The sequence below is a fragment of the Equus quagga genome, chromosome 13 (assembly GCF_021613505.1).
Source record: "Equus quagga isolate Etosha38 chromosome 13, UCLA_HA_Equagga_1.0, whole genome shotgun sequence".
Classification (NCBI taxonomy): Eukaryota; Metazoa; Chordata; class Mammalia; order Perissodactyla; family Equidae; genus Equus; species Equus quagga.
The window spans coordinates 88,207,960-88,223,083 of NC_060279.1; the positions used below are offsets into that span (position 1 = coordinate 88,207,960).

At 52.1% G+C, this 15,124-nt stretch overlaps 2 protein-coding genes across 2 annotated transcripts in view; both read left to right on the plus strand.

The window, feature by feature from the left end:
- The window catches only part of KLK6 (kallikrein related peptidase 6), a 6,415-nt gene extending 4,080 nt beyond the window's left edge, over window positions 1-2,335 (plus strand). The window contains 2 exon segments of the mRNA XM_046682637.1: window positions 578-714; window positions 1,640-2,335. Coding sequence (XP_046538593.1) covers window positions 578-714; window positions 1,640-1,792 — 290 coding nt within the window. The 3' untranslated portion in view covers window positions 1,793-2,335.
- Window positions 2,336-7,096: 4,761 nt separating this feature from the next.
- KLK5 (kallikrein related peptidase 5) lies at window positions 7,097-14,701 on the plus strand. Its single transcript, XM_046682779.1, has 6 exons — window positions 7,097-7,234; window positions 7,525-7,605; window positions 9,763-10,027; window positions 10,822-11,078; window positions 11,208-11,341; window positions 14,228-14,701. Exons 2-6 carry the CDS (start codon window positions 7,536-7,538, stop codon window positions 14,381-14,383), a joined length of 882 nt encoding a protein of 293 aa, XP_046538735.1. The 5' UTR covers window positions 7,097-7,234; window positions 7,525-7,535; the 3' UTR covers window positions 14,384-14,701.
- The last annotated feature ends 423 nt before the right edge of the window (window positions 14,702-15,124 follow it).

Consider the following 15,124-nt stretch of genomic DNA (forward strand, 5'->3'; position numbering starts at 1 on the left):
ACCATTGAATGAAGGGCCAATAGGAAGGGAGAACCCATGGAGGAGGGCTGGTCCATTTAGGAAAGCACCAATCAGGGAGGAGGACCATTGAATGAAGGACCAATAGGAAGGGAGAACCTAGGGAAAGAAGGGACCCATTGGGAAAGGACCAGTGATCAAGTGGTGACAAATCGGGAGGAGCTAATGGGCAAGAAGGGTCCAATGAAGGATGAAGCGGTATAATAGAGGGGGGACTAACAGAGGAAGAGCATCTAGAGGTCAGCGGGAACTGCTGAAGAAGGTGGGACCAATGGAAGAGAGACAAGTGGAGGAAGGACCTAAGAGAAGGGAAAAACCAATAGGAAATGAGGACTCCCGGAGGAGGTGCGATTGAAGAGGAAAATAGGCCAATGGGAGGGAAGGATGATGTAAAGAGGGACCAATCAGGAGTTAGGGCCAAGGAAAACTGGTTTGAGAATGAGAGGCAAATGGGAGGAAGGGAACCAGTGGGAAATGGGGACCAACACAAGAAGGGCTTCTAGAGGAGTATGCGGGAAGGGCGAGACGTGAGGTCAGCCCAGCCCATCTGTCTCATCAGGCAATTACCCTGACACCATCCAGTGTGCATACATCCACCTGGTGTCCCGTGAGGAGTGCGAGCGCGCCTACCCCGGCCAGATCACCCAAAACATGGTGTGCGCCGGGGACGAGAAGCACGGGAAGGATTCCTGCCAGGTGAGGACACCGGGACCTGCCAGTTACACAGCTAAGGACAGAGACAGGAAGAGACGGTCACACAGACCACGCTGCAGCTTTATTGAGACCAGCTGGGAGGGAATCAGAGGCACGAGAAGGGAGAGAGACTCAGTCCAAAATACAGAGACACAGTCAGGGGCAGGCAGAGATGTACAGACAGCTACTAGAGACAGAAAATGCAGAGACAAGGATGGAGATGGAGAGGTCAAGAACCAGAGGGTCATAGTAAGGTGACAGGTGGTGTGAGGGGACTCTCCTTCTTCCAACAGAGTCCCCACAGGTCCTGCATGGAAACGGCCAAGCTGTAGAGGAGGGCAACCCTAGCTAGGGAGAGGGGCTCTCCATCCCCACTCTCAGATCCCTTTAATTTGGGTTTCCTCCACCATCGTGTATGGGGTCTTTCCTCTTTATGCCAAAACTGAGCCCAGTGCTATGAAGGATCTGCAGAGACCAGTGGAGAGGGAGAAAGAGGTAGACATAAGCTGATACATAGCGAATCGGACACAAAGAAAGGGCAGGCAGACAAGCCCCATTTCTGAGACTGTCCTCTCTTTAGAGCTCTCTCTCTCTGTCTCTCCCTCCCTCCCTCCCCATCTCACTCTGCCCCTGTGCCTCTCTCCACATCTCTCAGTCTCTGTTCTGGACCTTTATTCTTTCTTTTGCTCTCTATGTCTCTCTGGATCTTGGTGTTCTCTCTGTTTCTCCACATTTCTGAGTCTCCCTCAGTCTCTCTCTATTTCCTCGTCTGTGACTCTCTCCGCGTGTGTCTCTCTCTGTCCTCAAGGATTTCTCTCCATCTCTGAGCGCCTCTCTCTCCCTCTCTCCATGTCTCTACGTCTCCTCTGTCTCCCTGTCTTTCTCTCTCTGCATTTCTGTATCTAACTCTCTCTCCTCTTTCCCGTAGGGCGATTCCGGGGGTCCGCTGGTATGTGGAGACCGTCTCCGGGGCCTCGTATCATGGGGCAACGTCCCCTGTGGATCCAAGGAGAAGCCGGGAGTCTACACCGACGTCTGCAGATATGGCCACTGGATCCGAAAAACCATCCAGGCCAACTGACCCTGACATGTGACACCCAACTCTTGACCTACGACCCTCACTTGCTGGCTGCAGAATATGTCTGACCAAGACCTTGCCTTCCCCCCCTGCCACCTGCCCAGACCTGACCCTTAACGCTTAATAAAGGCAGTGACGCGACAGCAAGAACCCTCCCTGATTTTAGCCCATCCTCGCACCACCGGGTGCAAGTGGGGACATGGGCTAAGGTCTTCTCCCCTCCACTAGAGAACAGAGGAAAATCCTTTCCAAGCTTCCCTCCCTCCCTGATCATCCCATGGGCTTGATCTCTTCCTGCAGAGGAGTGGCCGCAAGTCTGGCCAACCCTGAGCTGGAATCCCAGCTCTGCCGCTGGCTTGCTGTGCACCCTCGGGAGGTGCCTTCCTCCGCTGTGTCGATTTTCTCATCTGTCAAATCAAGATAATAATAGCGTATTTCCCATAAGGCGGTGGCTGTTGTTGGGCAGATTGAAAGTTTCGAATATGTGAAACAGGTGACAGTGCCTGGCACACTTGTGTGAGCAATAAAGAGCGAATTTTATTACCAGTGGTGCTTTTTGCTTTTGTCCTGCTCCTGCCTCTCTGAAACCCAGATATTCTTAGCTCCCTTTTATAGCCCAATTTGCTTTTTCCTCCCCTCCAGGAAGACACCCTTGATTGCTCCACCTCGTGCTAGCCCTCATGGGGTGGCTTTCTCCCCTAAACTCCTATTGAGGCAAGAGCAGCAGGGAGGTGAGAGGGCTGGGAGACCGCTGTGTGTGGGTAAGAGTGATGGAAGATAAGATGGGAGAGGAGAGCAGGGACCAGGTCCCAAAGGACCTCCGACCCCAGGGTGAGAGGCTGGACTTTCTCCTGAGGGCAATAGGGAGCCATGGAAGAGTTGTGAGCAGGAGCAGCACTGGAACCATGTGTGGGATGGACTAGAGGAGAGAGACTAGAAGCCAGGGAAGAGGTTGAGGTGATGGTGCAGGCAGAGAAGATGAGGGCTGAGCTGGGACCGAGGCTGCTAGGGCTGGAGAAGGGAGACTGAATATGTGGTCACCATATGGAGAAAGTTGGGAGAGTGGCATTCTCAGAGAGAGAATGATCTGTAGAAAAGCCTGGGGTGCCCCAGAGATGGCAAATCATCCAGGATATCGGGAGCTGGGGTTTGAGACGGGAGAAGTGGGCGACATGACAGGGAATGTAGGTCAATGGAAGACGGTCCTGGGACCTTCAGTGTTGGGCAGAAAAACTTAGCCTTGATCCTGGGGGCATGGAAGAAAAGAAGGACAGGATCAGATCTGGGTATTAGAAAGATCTTGCCATGGTCCATTTGGGGGGGTGGGCAAGGAGGAAGAGAGACTGGAATCCCCCCAAAGAAATAAGGGGAGCAGACAGGCAGAACAGGGCAAGGACTCAGTCTTCCGCATGCTTTCTGGGGTTCTCCCACCAAGAAGCACCATGCATGATGCCAAACCAATGCACACACCTCTACCCTAAGCCGCAGGCCTGTCCCTGTCCTCAGAGCGTCTTCTTCTCCTAACCCCCACTGCACCATCTCTGAGGAAGACAGAATAACATCTAAGCCAGGTGTCTTCCCTGGGACCCTTTGGGACAGGGACTGGCTCCCCAGAGAGAGGGAACAGAGGGGCCCACCATGGGAGCTGAAGTTAGGAGCAGAGAAATATTTAGGAACGGAGAGAGAATCAGAGATGATAATCCATCTGTTGCACAAATATTTTTTGCAATCTGATTTTTGCCCAGCACAGAGTAGAATTGAATTGGAAGTGATTACACAGAGCAACCATGCCACAGGAGATATTCACAGTCAATCAGGGGTCATTTTGTGATGGAAGAGTTATGTGGTCCAAAGACAGAGGGAATATATGAAAAGAACGGAGTCCTTCAGTTTCAAAGGTCTTTAGAGTTGAAGAGAAAGCAAACAATGTCTTAAAGTATGAAATTTTTTTTTTTTTTTTTTGGTGAGGAAGATTGGCCTTGAGCTAACATCTGTTAACATCGTCCTTTTTTTTTTTTCTCCCCAAAGCCCCAGTACATAGTTGTATATCCTAGTTACAGGTCCTTCTAGTTCATCTACGTGGGATGCTGCCTCAGCATGGCCTGATGAGTGGTGTGTAGGTTTGCACTCAGGATCTGACACAGCAAACCCCGGGCCACTGAAGCAGAGAGCATGAACTTAACCACTATGCCACCGGGCCAGCCCCTTAGATATCTCAAGAACCAAAGGAGGGGGAAATTTTATCAAGGGGATGATAAAGGATGATAAAGAAATTTTATCAAGGAGGGAGCGGTTGACTTGTATGAGATTATGGCAATATTAAGCCATGTGGATGGCCCGGGCTCGCCTTGACCAATCCCTTCTAGAAGTTGTGAACGATAAATAGGGCCATGAAATTCACTGGGGTCACCAGGAGGAACCCAAGCCATGAATGTCCAGACAAAATCAACCTCAGTTAACTGAGGAGGAATCATCTTTCTTTTCTTTTTTTTTTTTTTTATTTATTTTTTTTATTGAGTTGTTGATAGGTTACAATCTAGGAATCATCTTTCTTAATGGATAATAATAATGATAAAGACTTACCCAGCACATGCCAGCCCTGTTCTGAGAGCTTTACATACATTAACTCATTTAATCCCCATAGCAAGCCTGGGAGCTAGGCACCATTATTGTTCTCAATTTACAGACAGGGGAACTGAGGCACAGAGCCACAGTTGGCCCAAAGTCCCGCAGATTCTAGGTGGCCAAGCCAGAATTTGAAGGCCACAGGGCTAATGCCAGAGTTCGGGTTCCTACACGCTCTGTTATGCAAAAGTCTTCTTTCAATGCTTATATGCTTTCGAATTGAGCCTAGAAACGTGTAAAGCCTCAACCCCTAAAGTGAATATTTTCTTGAAGCAGAACCGCTTCACATTTGGTATTTAAGGTGATACGACTAAGAGAATTTTACCAATTATGGGGGGCAGCCTTGTGACTTCAGCTTGAGATGTATCCCCAATCTGTGATTTTTAAATTGGAGTCTCAGCAAGTTTACAGCCGGTGTCGGGATACTGGAAAGAACGCGGCATTGGTCATATTCATAAGTGTAATATATGTAGATGTAGAAATTGACTTCAATGCTCTGGAAAGTTTGTCTAAAAATTGAAGGGCTTTCAGAAGAGATCGAACGTGTTGGTTTTAGAAATGCAGTTTATTTTTTGTGTGTCTTTTTTTTTTTAAAGATTGGCACCTGAGCTAACAACTGTTGCCAATCTTTTTTTTTTTTTTTCCCTGCTTTTTCTCCCCAAAGCCACCCGGTACATAGTTGTATATTTTTAGTTGTGGGTCCTTCTAGGTGTGGCATGTGGGACACCACCTCAGCGTGGCCTGATGAGCCGTGCCATGTCTGTGCCCAGGATCCAAACCTGCAAAACCCCGGGGCCGCCGAAGCGGAGCGCATGAACTTAACCACTCGGCCACGGGGTTGGCCCCTAGAAATGTAGTTTAAAATGTCTGAAGACATCGAATTAACTTACTTTGTAAGTGGAGCCAAACATTATTATAAAGACCTATCCAGAATTAAAAGACATATCTAGAATAAAAAGATTTGCAGGCTAAACTTAATAGACTAAGAAAAAAAGTAGTTTGCTGGATTGGTCATTTTGATGCATGAACTATTGATTGCCATAGTCGAAATAAACCTCAGAGTTTTATTTTTTTAGTTTTGTTTCCCTGCACGCTGAAACCAGCCTCAGGGCTCTAGAATCTGCTGTCCCACAGGTGTGGGGTTGTAGAAATGAGCAGGCCAACTCTGGGTTTGCCCTCAAAGGATGTGGGCTTCACAAGGACGGCATCTCCAGGCGTCCTTGTCTGTCCTGTTCACGGGCGGATCTGAGCCTGGCATCCAGTATGTGCTCAGTAAACAGGTGTTGAAAGAGTGTTTGCCTCTCACATCCTAGTGGGGATGGAGAAAGGAGACACCGTCAGAGATGGATGCAGAGAGCTGGGAGCAGAGAGAAAGAAGAGCGGGAATGGAGAAGAGGCCAGGAGAGGCAGCCCCAGATGACCCAGGACTGGGGAGGGAGAAGGCTCCTTTTGGGCTCCCCACCCAGCGCCCCATTTCCCAAAGAGCCAGGAGCCACCTGTCCCCAGCGTGGCCTGTTGGTCTGTTTCCCCATCGACAGGTGGCCCTGCCCAACTCTTTCACCCACGCTCGCTCGCTCGCTGGGCCAAGGCACGTGCAGGGGGAGGGGGTGCCCCCAGACTGGATCCTACCCCTTTCTGCCACGTGGCCCCGGCCCGAGGGCGAGGGGCAGGAGAAGGGATGGAGGGGTCCCTGGGCAAAGAGGCCTAAGTCTTCCGGGCCCAAAATACCAACACAAAGGGCAGAAAGACACAGAGAAAGAGAGAGAGGGAGAGAGCGAGCGAGAAGGCTACAGAGATAGAAACACAGAGAGAGAGGCTGAGAAGAGTCGGTCACAGAGAAAAGAGACAGAACAGAGAAGGAAAGATACAGAGACCCAGAGGGGTGGAGAAAGAGATTCATCGAGACTCACAGAGACACTTAAAGGAGAAGGACGAAACTTTGGGGGGCGATGGATATGCTCATTTTCTTGATTGTGGTGATGGTTGGATGTGTGTACATCAAAGACCCATCAAATTGGACACGTAGATATACACAGCTCATGATACCTCAGTTACACTTCAATAAAGCTGCTTAAAAAAAAATAAAGCAGAAGGGAAATGAGGGAAAATGAAAGGCTTGAGAATTCTAAGGCATGTCTGACATATAAAGCATTCAGAACCATTAAAGAGAGAGGCACGGAGACACATAAAGACGCAGAGGGAGAGACAGGCAGACAGAGACATGTGGAGACACAAGAGAGAGAAAGAGGGATCCTAAGGGAGAGAGGGAGGAGGAGCGAGAGACCCAAAAAGAGATATTCAGTGGAGAGCGGATCAGAAAGATTCAGAGGGAAGCAAAAACAGAGAGAAGGAGGGGTAGAAAGAAAAGTTTGAGAGAAAAACAGAGGCAGAGATGGAAAGATGATAAGGAGCAGGAGGGAGGGAGGCGGCACGAGTGGAAGGCGCACAGAAGAAAGAAGGATTCTTGCGCCAACAAGGGCGCCCCAGAGCTGTTGAGACGCCCCAGCGCGAGGCTGGGGGTGGCCGGGGGGGATGGGCGAGACCTGCGGGGACCCCTCCCCATCCCCGGGCCAGGGAGGTAGGGAGGGGCCTGGGTGGGGGGGTGCTCTGGGGGCGGAGGTGAGGGGAGGCAGGAAGAGCGATTGCTGAGGCCCGGCGGGGCGCCTCACTCCGTGGGAATGCGCCCCAGGGAGCAGTAGGTGGTTATAACCCAGGCCGCGTGCCCGGAGCCGAGGAGGAGGCGGCGGGACGGCGCCGGCCTCAGAAGTCTGCAGCCGACCTGGGAGTAGGTTCTGCACCCCCTACCTGGGGACGCGGCAGGTGAGGCCTGGGGATGGAGACGGGCGGGGAGGCGGGGGGACGGGGGGTGGGAGGCGGGGTGCGGAGGTGGCTCCGTGACCGGCTCTGGTCTGGAATGCGCCCCTATCTCTCTCTCCTCCTTCCTCGCCCGGACTGGAGGGTGCAGGATGTAGGTGTCAACTCAGCGCGGATGGTGGGCAACGTCCTCGTGGTCCCACCCCTGCCCTGGGAAACAGGACAGGGGAAGAAGGGGAGGGGGACAGGCTCTCAGAATCGCTTGGGCATCCCGGCCTCCATCCTCCTCCCACCAGGTGCGGCGGCCATGGCTGCAGCAGGACCCCCGTGGACGTGGATGGTCTGCGCCCTCATAGCCCTAATTCTGAGGGTCACAGGTAACCAGACCCCTTGTGTGTGAGCCGGCCAGCTGCGTGGGTCCCTGGGTGACTCTGCGTGATCCTGGAGTGCCTGTGGGGGGGGGGCGGGGCTGCATGTGGCTTGGTGTGGCTCCCGGCCTGGGCGAACGTGAGTCCGTGTCCATATCTGTGGTGGTACAATTGTATATGGTTGTGTGATTGCCACCATGTGTGTGTGGTGCCTTCTCCCGCATTGAGTGACTGTCTGTGACAGGTGGGACTACGCTTTGAGGCTGTATATGTGATTGTGTGGCCGGGTGTGTGTGCGTTTGAGATCCCCCGTGGCTGTCACTGTGTGAGTGGCCGACTGTATGCGTGCTGTCAGTGCCACTGTGCATGTGGCTCCTCGCTTTGTGCGTGACTGCAAGTGTCTGGGGTTCCTGTCCCTGTGTCACAGGATTTCAAGTGACAAAAGTGTTCATCACCATGAAAATGTGTGGCTAGGTGCTTTCGTGTGGCTGTATGTGATGGTGTCATGGTGAGATTGTGTGTGGCCGTGGGGCGGCTTGAGGGTCTCTGTATGTGTGAGTGTATGTGACCGCGTGTCTGTAGGGGGCTGTGGTGTGAGAGTGCAGCTGTGTGTGTGCTGTTCCCGTTGCTGCCTTAAGGGATGGAGTGTGCAGAAGGCGCTGTCACTACCAAAAGGTGGATGATGCTGGGGGCTGGCACTGTGCCACGCGGAGTCCACTGAGTGTAATGCTGTCACCATGCCAACGTGCCCGTGTGCAGAAGTGTATGTGGCGGTCTCTACATACATGCATATGCGGCCTAGGTGCGTGTCACTGCGATGCTGCACGTGACATGCAGGTGAGATCATATCAGGCTGCCCCCGAATGTGTGTCCGTGGGGAGTGTGTGTAGCTGTCCTGGAGGAGACGGTCCATGCCTCTCTGTGCAACGGCGTGTGTGCTTGTCCGTGACAGCAGTTGTGTGAGCATTTCTTGGAGCGTGTGTGTAAATGAAGGCTTGGCTTCTCCAGGTCATCAGCAAGAACGTGAAGGCGTGAACGGCCCGTGGGGGGACCGGTGATGGAGTCGGGTATCTGTCTATCTGTAGGTCTGTGTGCGGGAGGAGGGTATTGGCAGGAGGATTCAGGAGACATGTGTTTGAGAATTCAGAAAACCAGCCCTGCGTGCCCCCTCCCTGGGGCCCCCCAAGCCAAGACTATTCCTGGTTCTGCTCCCCTAACTCTCTCACAGCCCACAAGCTCTGCCTCCGCCCCTTTCCCTTAACTACATCCTGGTCTGAACTTTTATCTACAGTCAGGGTCCCCTGGGACTGTGCCCCATCCCTGCCCACTTCTACGACTCTCCTCCTTCTGGCCTTCTCCCATCCTGTCCTCAACTGGTGGATCCCCGCCCCTACTCATTATAACATCCCCTGGGAGTCTGGCCTTGGCCCTACCAGACTATTCCAAGCCCCTCCCACATTCCAGGCTCTGCCGCCTCCAGCGCTGACCCCATTTACTGAGGCCTGACTCCACTTCTTTTTTTTTTTTTTTTTTTGGTGAGGAAGATTGGCCCTGAACTAACATCTGTTGCCAATCTTCCTCTTTTTTTTTTTCTCCACAGAGCCCCAGTACATAGTTGTCCAACCTAGTTGTAAGTCCTTCTAGTCCTTCTGTGTGGCACTCTGCCACAGCGAGGCTTGATGAGCAGTGTGTAGGTCCCCCCTCAGGATCCAAAACACAAACCCAGGCCACCGAAGTGGAGTGCAAACTTAACCACTAAGCCACCGGCTGGCCCCTGACCCCACTCCTTGAGCCCAGGTCCCACCCTTAAAACCTGGGGTCTCTGCCCATCCCCAGGCTCCAGCCCTTGAGTCGTGGCCCCGCCCCTGCGGTTGTCCATTCTACCCTCTCCGGTCCCACCCCCTGAGCTCTGGCCGCTCGCAGGCACCTTGAGGTCCAGTCAGAGTCCAGCCTCGCCACCTGAGCCCAGACTCCATCCTTGAGTTCTAAGCCTCACTCCCTCTTCAGCGCTTCCACACTTGCTCTCCAGGCTCCGCCTCTGGAGCCCCGGTCCCGCCCTTCAGAACTCAGACGTCCTGGGGCTGGTCCTCTCTCTTGAGTCTGAAATTCATCCCGAGTCCAAGCTCCGCCCTTTTTTTTTTTTTTTTTTTTTTTTTTTTCCTCCAGAGCCTGTTCTTGCAAATGATGTTTCTTCCTGCGACAACCCCTCTCCCCGGGGGCCCTCTGGGAACCCCCAGGACCTTGGGCCTGGGGCCGGGGTGGGGTCCCGGGCGGACGACGACAGCAGCAGCCGCATCGTGAATGGGACCGACTGCGCCAAGAACAGCCAGCCGTGGCAGGGGGCGCTCCTGCTGCAGTCCAACCGGCTCTACTGCGGGGCGGTGCTGGTGGATCCGCAGTGGCTGCTGACGGCTGCCCACTGCCGGAAGCAGTGAGTAGGGGCTCCGGGAGCGGGGCGCGGCGGGGTCCGGGGGAGGGGACGCGGGGGAGGGTGGGGGATGAGGGAGCAGGAGGAGGAGGAGCTGGGAGTGGGATTAAGGATGGAGCTGGGGCGGAGCAGGGGTGGGGACGGGGTTAGGTTGGAGAGGGGGTTCTGGTAGCGGGTGGGAGTCAGGGATCAGCCGGGTTGGGGGTTGGGAAGCCATATGTCGAATAGTTTGGAATGGAGATGTGATTCCGATTCGCTTTAGAAGTGGGGTTGTGGATGAAGACTGGACTGGGACCAGAAAGAGACGTGGGGTGGACGATGGGCTTGGGTTAGAGTTAGGAATGGGGTTGGGAGACGGCTGGGCGTGCACAGGCTGATGGTTTGGGGCGGGGACGGAATCAGGATTGTCTGTAGAATTGGAGGCGGCTGGGGATGGGATGGAGATAAACATGGAGTTGGGGTAGAGTTGCAATGGGGAATAGATGTAGGATTGAGGATGGGGTTGGGGTGAGAGCTGCGAGTGAGGTTGGCGATGGCCGGAGTTGAGGTTGGGGATGGTTAGACTTGGGGGCTGGGAATGCGTGTGTTGGTGGTTTCTGTGTGGACAAAGGGTTAGGGTTGGGGATGGGTTTGGGGCTGTGATTGGGGTGGAGATAGGCGTGGGGCTGGAGATAAGGATGGTGTTGGGGCTGGGTTAAGGATGAGGTGGAGTTGGGCTTGGGACTAAGTTTGGGGTTGCAGTTGGCAGTGAATATGTGCATAGGGTTGGGGGTGGTGACGGGCATCATCTTCCTCAGATTTTTCAGAATCCGTCTCGGCCACCATTCCCTGAATGCCATCTATGAATCCGGGCAGCAGATGTTCCAGGGGATCAAGGCCATCCCCCACCCCGGCTACTCCCACCCCAGCCACTCCAATGACCTCATGCTCATCAAGCTGAACCGAAGAATCCGTGAGACTCAGGGTGTCAAACCCATCAGCATTGCCTCCCAGTGTCCAACTGCTGGGACCAGCTGCTTGGTGTCTGGCTGGGGAACGACCAGCAGCCCCCAGCGTGAGTGTCCCGGTCCCTCTTGATGCCCACCCGTGTCTGCCTCCTCCCCTTCCTGCCTCCGAGCATTCTGCCCCTCCCCGTCTTTCTCTACCACTCACTGCGGCTCTGTGCTCTGTGTCCGTTTGACAGTTTCCTTCCCCAAGGTCCTTCAGTGCTTGAACATCACTGTGCTGAGTGATGACAGGTGCAGGAAGGCTTACCCGGAACAGATAGACGAGACTATGTTCTGTGCTGGTGACGAGTCGGGCAGAGACTCCTGCCAGGTAAGGCTCGAGACTCCTTCCGTTCAGCAGATACACACGGAGTTGCCGTCTATGTAACCCGGAACCTTGCTAAGTGCTGGGAACCCAGCGACGACCAAATCAGTTACGACCCGTGTTCTCACGGGGTTCTTATTCTGGAGCAGCGCTGGCCAGCAGAAATATAATATGAGCCGTGCATGCAATTCTAAATTTTCTGGTAGCTACATATAAAAAGTAAGAAAGAGGGGCTGGCCTGGTGGCACTGTGGTTAAGTTCGGTGCACTCTGCTTTGGCGGCCTGGGATTTGCAGATCCAGATCCCGGGTGCAGACCGACACCACTCATCAAGCCATGCTGTGGCAGCAACCCACATACAAAAAACAGAGGAAGAGGGACACAGGTGTTAGTTCAGGGCCACTCTTCCTCACCAAAAAAAAAAAAAAAGTAAAAAGGAGACAGGTGAAATTAACTATTTTAGTGATATAGTCTATTTAACCTCATGTATCCCAAGTACCATCATTTCAAAATGTAATTCATATAAAACAATTATGAGTGAGATATCTTACATTTTATTTCATAGCAAGTCTTTGAAAGCCAGTGTGTATTTTTCACTCGGACAGCATGTCTCAGTTTGGGCTAGCCATATTTCAAGTGTTCAATGGCCCCATGTGTCTAGTGGCTCCTGTTTTAGACAGCAAGGTATAGAGGGAGAGATCAAGGCTGTTTTGCATGGCTGGGCAGGTTGGGCACTGCATAAAGATGTCACATCTAAGGGACCTCCCTTCACGTGATAGATATCACAGTTTTCTCTTATTTATTTTGGCAAGTTTCAGGCAGATGGCAGTCAAATGTCCTGTTCCCACAAAATCTGTAGTATGAAAGTTTTCCCACCAATGCTGATAAAATGTCTTGAGGAAGAGAAATAGAAGCTTGTGGTAGGTATTTTTAAAAAGGAAATATTTAATACAGAGGATTGATTACAAAGTTGTTGGAAGGATTGGAGGAGCAAAAAGGTAAAAGACCCTCTGGTCAAGAAACGGCATAAATAGCATAATTTCAAAGAGTGGTAAGGGCTAGAGACAAAATAAAGCATAGTTTTATGATAGCAAGTGATGGGGGAAATATTCAAAAGGGTGGTTGGAGGGCCTCAAAGAGGTGGCGTCTGAGCAGAGACTGAATGACACAAAGGAGCCAGCCTTGCAAAGGTTAAGGGAAAGACAAGCATGTGCAAAGGCCCTGAGGCAGGGAGAAATTTGGCTGATTCAAAGAATAGAAAAAAGCCAGTATGTTTGGGGCATAGCAGGTAATGGGTGGGGCAGTAGGAGTTGAGCCTAGAGAGACAGGAAGGGGCCAATGTCAACAAATATTTCTTTCTTTACTTCTTTTTGGGTTTTATATTTTTTTATAAGGAAGATTGGCCCTGAGCTAACATCTGTTGCCTCATTTTCCCCCCAAAGCCCCAGTACATAGTTGTATATCCTAGTTGTAGGTCATTCTAGTTCCTCTACGTGGGACACTGCCACAGCATGGCTTGATGAGCAGTGTGTAGGTCCACACCCAGGATCCAAACCAGCGAACCCCAGGCCACTGAAGTGGAGCACGCGAACTTAACCACTTGGCTCCAGGGCCAGCCCCTCAACAAATATTTCTTGATCCCCAATGCAGAGCTTCTCTGTGTTCTCATGGAAGCTATATCTGTTGAAGATGACAGAAATTAAAATTAAACTGTCACAACGGTTAGGACCCTTCCCTGTCTTCAGGCCCTCAGGGGTTCTAGAGGGATGTAATTTAACGAGCTTTCTGCTGGCAGGATGGACGCTTCAGTCCCACTGGCCTTTAGTCAGCTGTGGGCTCAGACATCATTCTGATGGCTGTGAGAACTGCCCCCCAAAACTTTACAAAGCTGACAATTGCAGCGACTTCCCAGGTCTCCCAATTTCATGTGTGTCCCCACTTGACACTGGAAGCACACACACCCGGAGAGACGGGGGAGTGGGGGGTTTTATCAGAAGAAAGCACATCTACTTCGAAAGTCAACATTTTAAATCACTTAGCCTTTCTGTAGCCAAAGTTACTACCGTGTGTGCGTGTGTGTGTGTATTTCAGACCTCAAGTGGCTTTTTCGTGCCAGCCTGTGGTCTGGGTGTGGCCACTAAAAGCAAGAAATAATAGCCACCACACCACTAATACTCACAGGATAATAATGATCACAGGAAGCTAATTGCTGGACATCGTTTTAAGTAGTTCACATGCATCAGCTCGTTAATTCATTCCGCCATTATTATCAGCTCTATTTTACAGACAAAGAGCCAAGGCTCAGAGAAGTTAATTAACTGCCTCTCAAAAGAAACTCTACAGGGGTATTAAGCAAAAAATCACGAGAGAAATTAAACCACAAGAAAGTTGAGATTCAGAGATCCGGGCTGCCAAGCTCTTTTGCCTGGAAACGGTGTTTGCTAATGGGCAAGAAGCCAGGTCCTAGGCTTCTTTATAACTGATACCAGGTATTCTGCATAAACATAACTAAGAAATGACGGTAGAGAGTGGTGAGTATTATTATAGGGGAAGGTCCCATGGGAGAAATACGGTATTCAAAGGCTGAAGGGGAGCGTGAGAGAGAAACAGAGAGAGACAGGCAAAGAGGGAGACAGAAGAGGTTGGGAGTTGGGTAGAGAGGGACACACGGGGCTTCTAAGGGTTGGACTTGGGGTGAAATATTAACGTTCTCTCCCTCTGTCTCTCTCTTTGCCTGCATCTCCCTCTGTCTTTTCCTGGGTCTCTACATCGCTCTACTTTTTCCACCTCTGTGTCTTTGTCTCCTGCTCCCTGGTTCTTCTTCATCTGTCTGTCTCCCTCCCTCCACCCACCCACATCTCTGCCGCTCTCTGCCTCCCTTTCTCCCCCGCAGGGTGATTCCGGGGGCCCCGTGGTCTGCAATGGCTCCCTACAGGGCCTTGTGTCCTGGGGCGACTCTCCTTGTGCCCAGCCCAACAGACCCGGCGTCTACACCAACCTCTGCCGGTTCACCAAGTGGATCCAGGACACCATCCGGTGCAACTCATGAGTCATCCGGGGACCTGGTGTCCCCCATCCCCTGCAAGGACCCTGGCCTTCCTTCCAGACCCCGGTTCCTCCCCAAGAATGTTGAGATGGTTAATCTTTCCAGCTCCCCAGATCTCCTGGAGTCAGGGCTCCCCTTTCCCGACTGTGACTGACCCCGCCTGTCTAGTTGGATCCTGGAGACAGCTCCCAGAATGACCAGGGCAAGGGGTGCACCTTCCTAACTTCTTCAGTGCTCCCTTCCTCAGCCCCAGAGTCCACCCCTTGTCTGCAGCTGTGACCGGAATTTGGTCCCAAAAATAAAGCGTCTGAGAGAAGTGGACTCTGTGTGTGTGGTCTCCTCCCTTTGCCACTCTCTGAATGGCTGGGCAGCTGGGAACAAGTCACTTCTCCCCTCTGCGCTGCTGTGTTAGTGTGATTGGGTTATTGCATTTGCTTGAGATCCACTCAAGCTGCTGCCAACTCAGAAAGCAAATTTGCCTGTTATTTTACCTTAAAATGAGTTTATTCAGGAATAGCCAAAAGAATTGCAATTCAGGATGTGCATGCTAAGGCAAGCCATAGGCAAATCCAGAAAAGAAGAGGAGCTGCTTTTATAGAGAAAAAGGGGGAGTAGGGAGGGGCTGTTCTAAAGGGAAGTCCTTTGGAGGAAAGTAACAGTCAGGGCGGGAATGGCTTCTCATTGGCTGAGCTGTGGCGTTTCTCATTGGCTGAGCTGTGGCATTTCTCATTGGCTGAGCTGCGG

Coding starts and splice junctions, on each gene's coding strand:
- KLK5 (XM_046682779.1), top strand. CDS start 7,536: ATGGCTGCAGCAGGACCCCCGTGGACGTGGATGGTCTGCGCCCTCATA. Junction 7,606..9,762: donor CCTAATTCTGAGGGTCACAG/GTAACCAGACCC, acceptor TTTTTCCTCCAG/AGCCTGTTCTTGCAAATGAT. Junction 11,079..11,207: donor AACGACCAGCAGCCCCCAGC/GTGAGTGTCCCG, acceptor TCCGTTTGACAG/TTTCCTTCCCCAAGGTCCTT.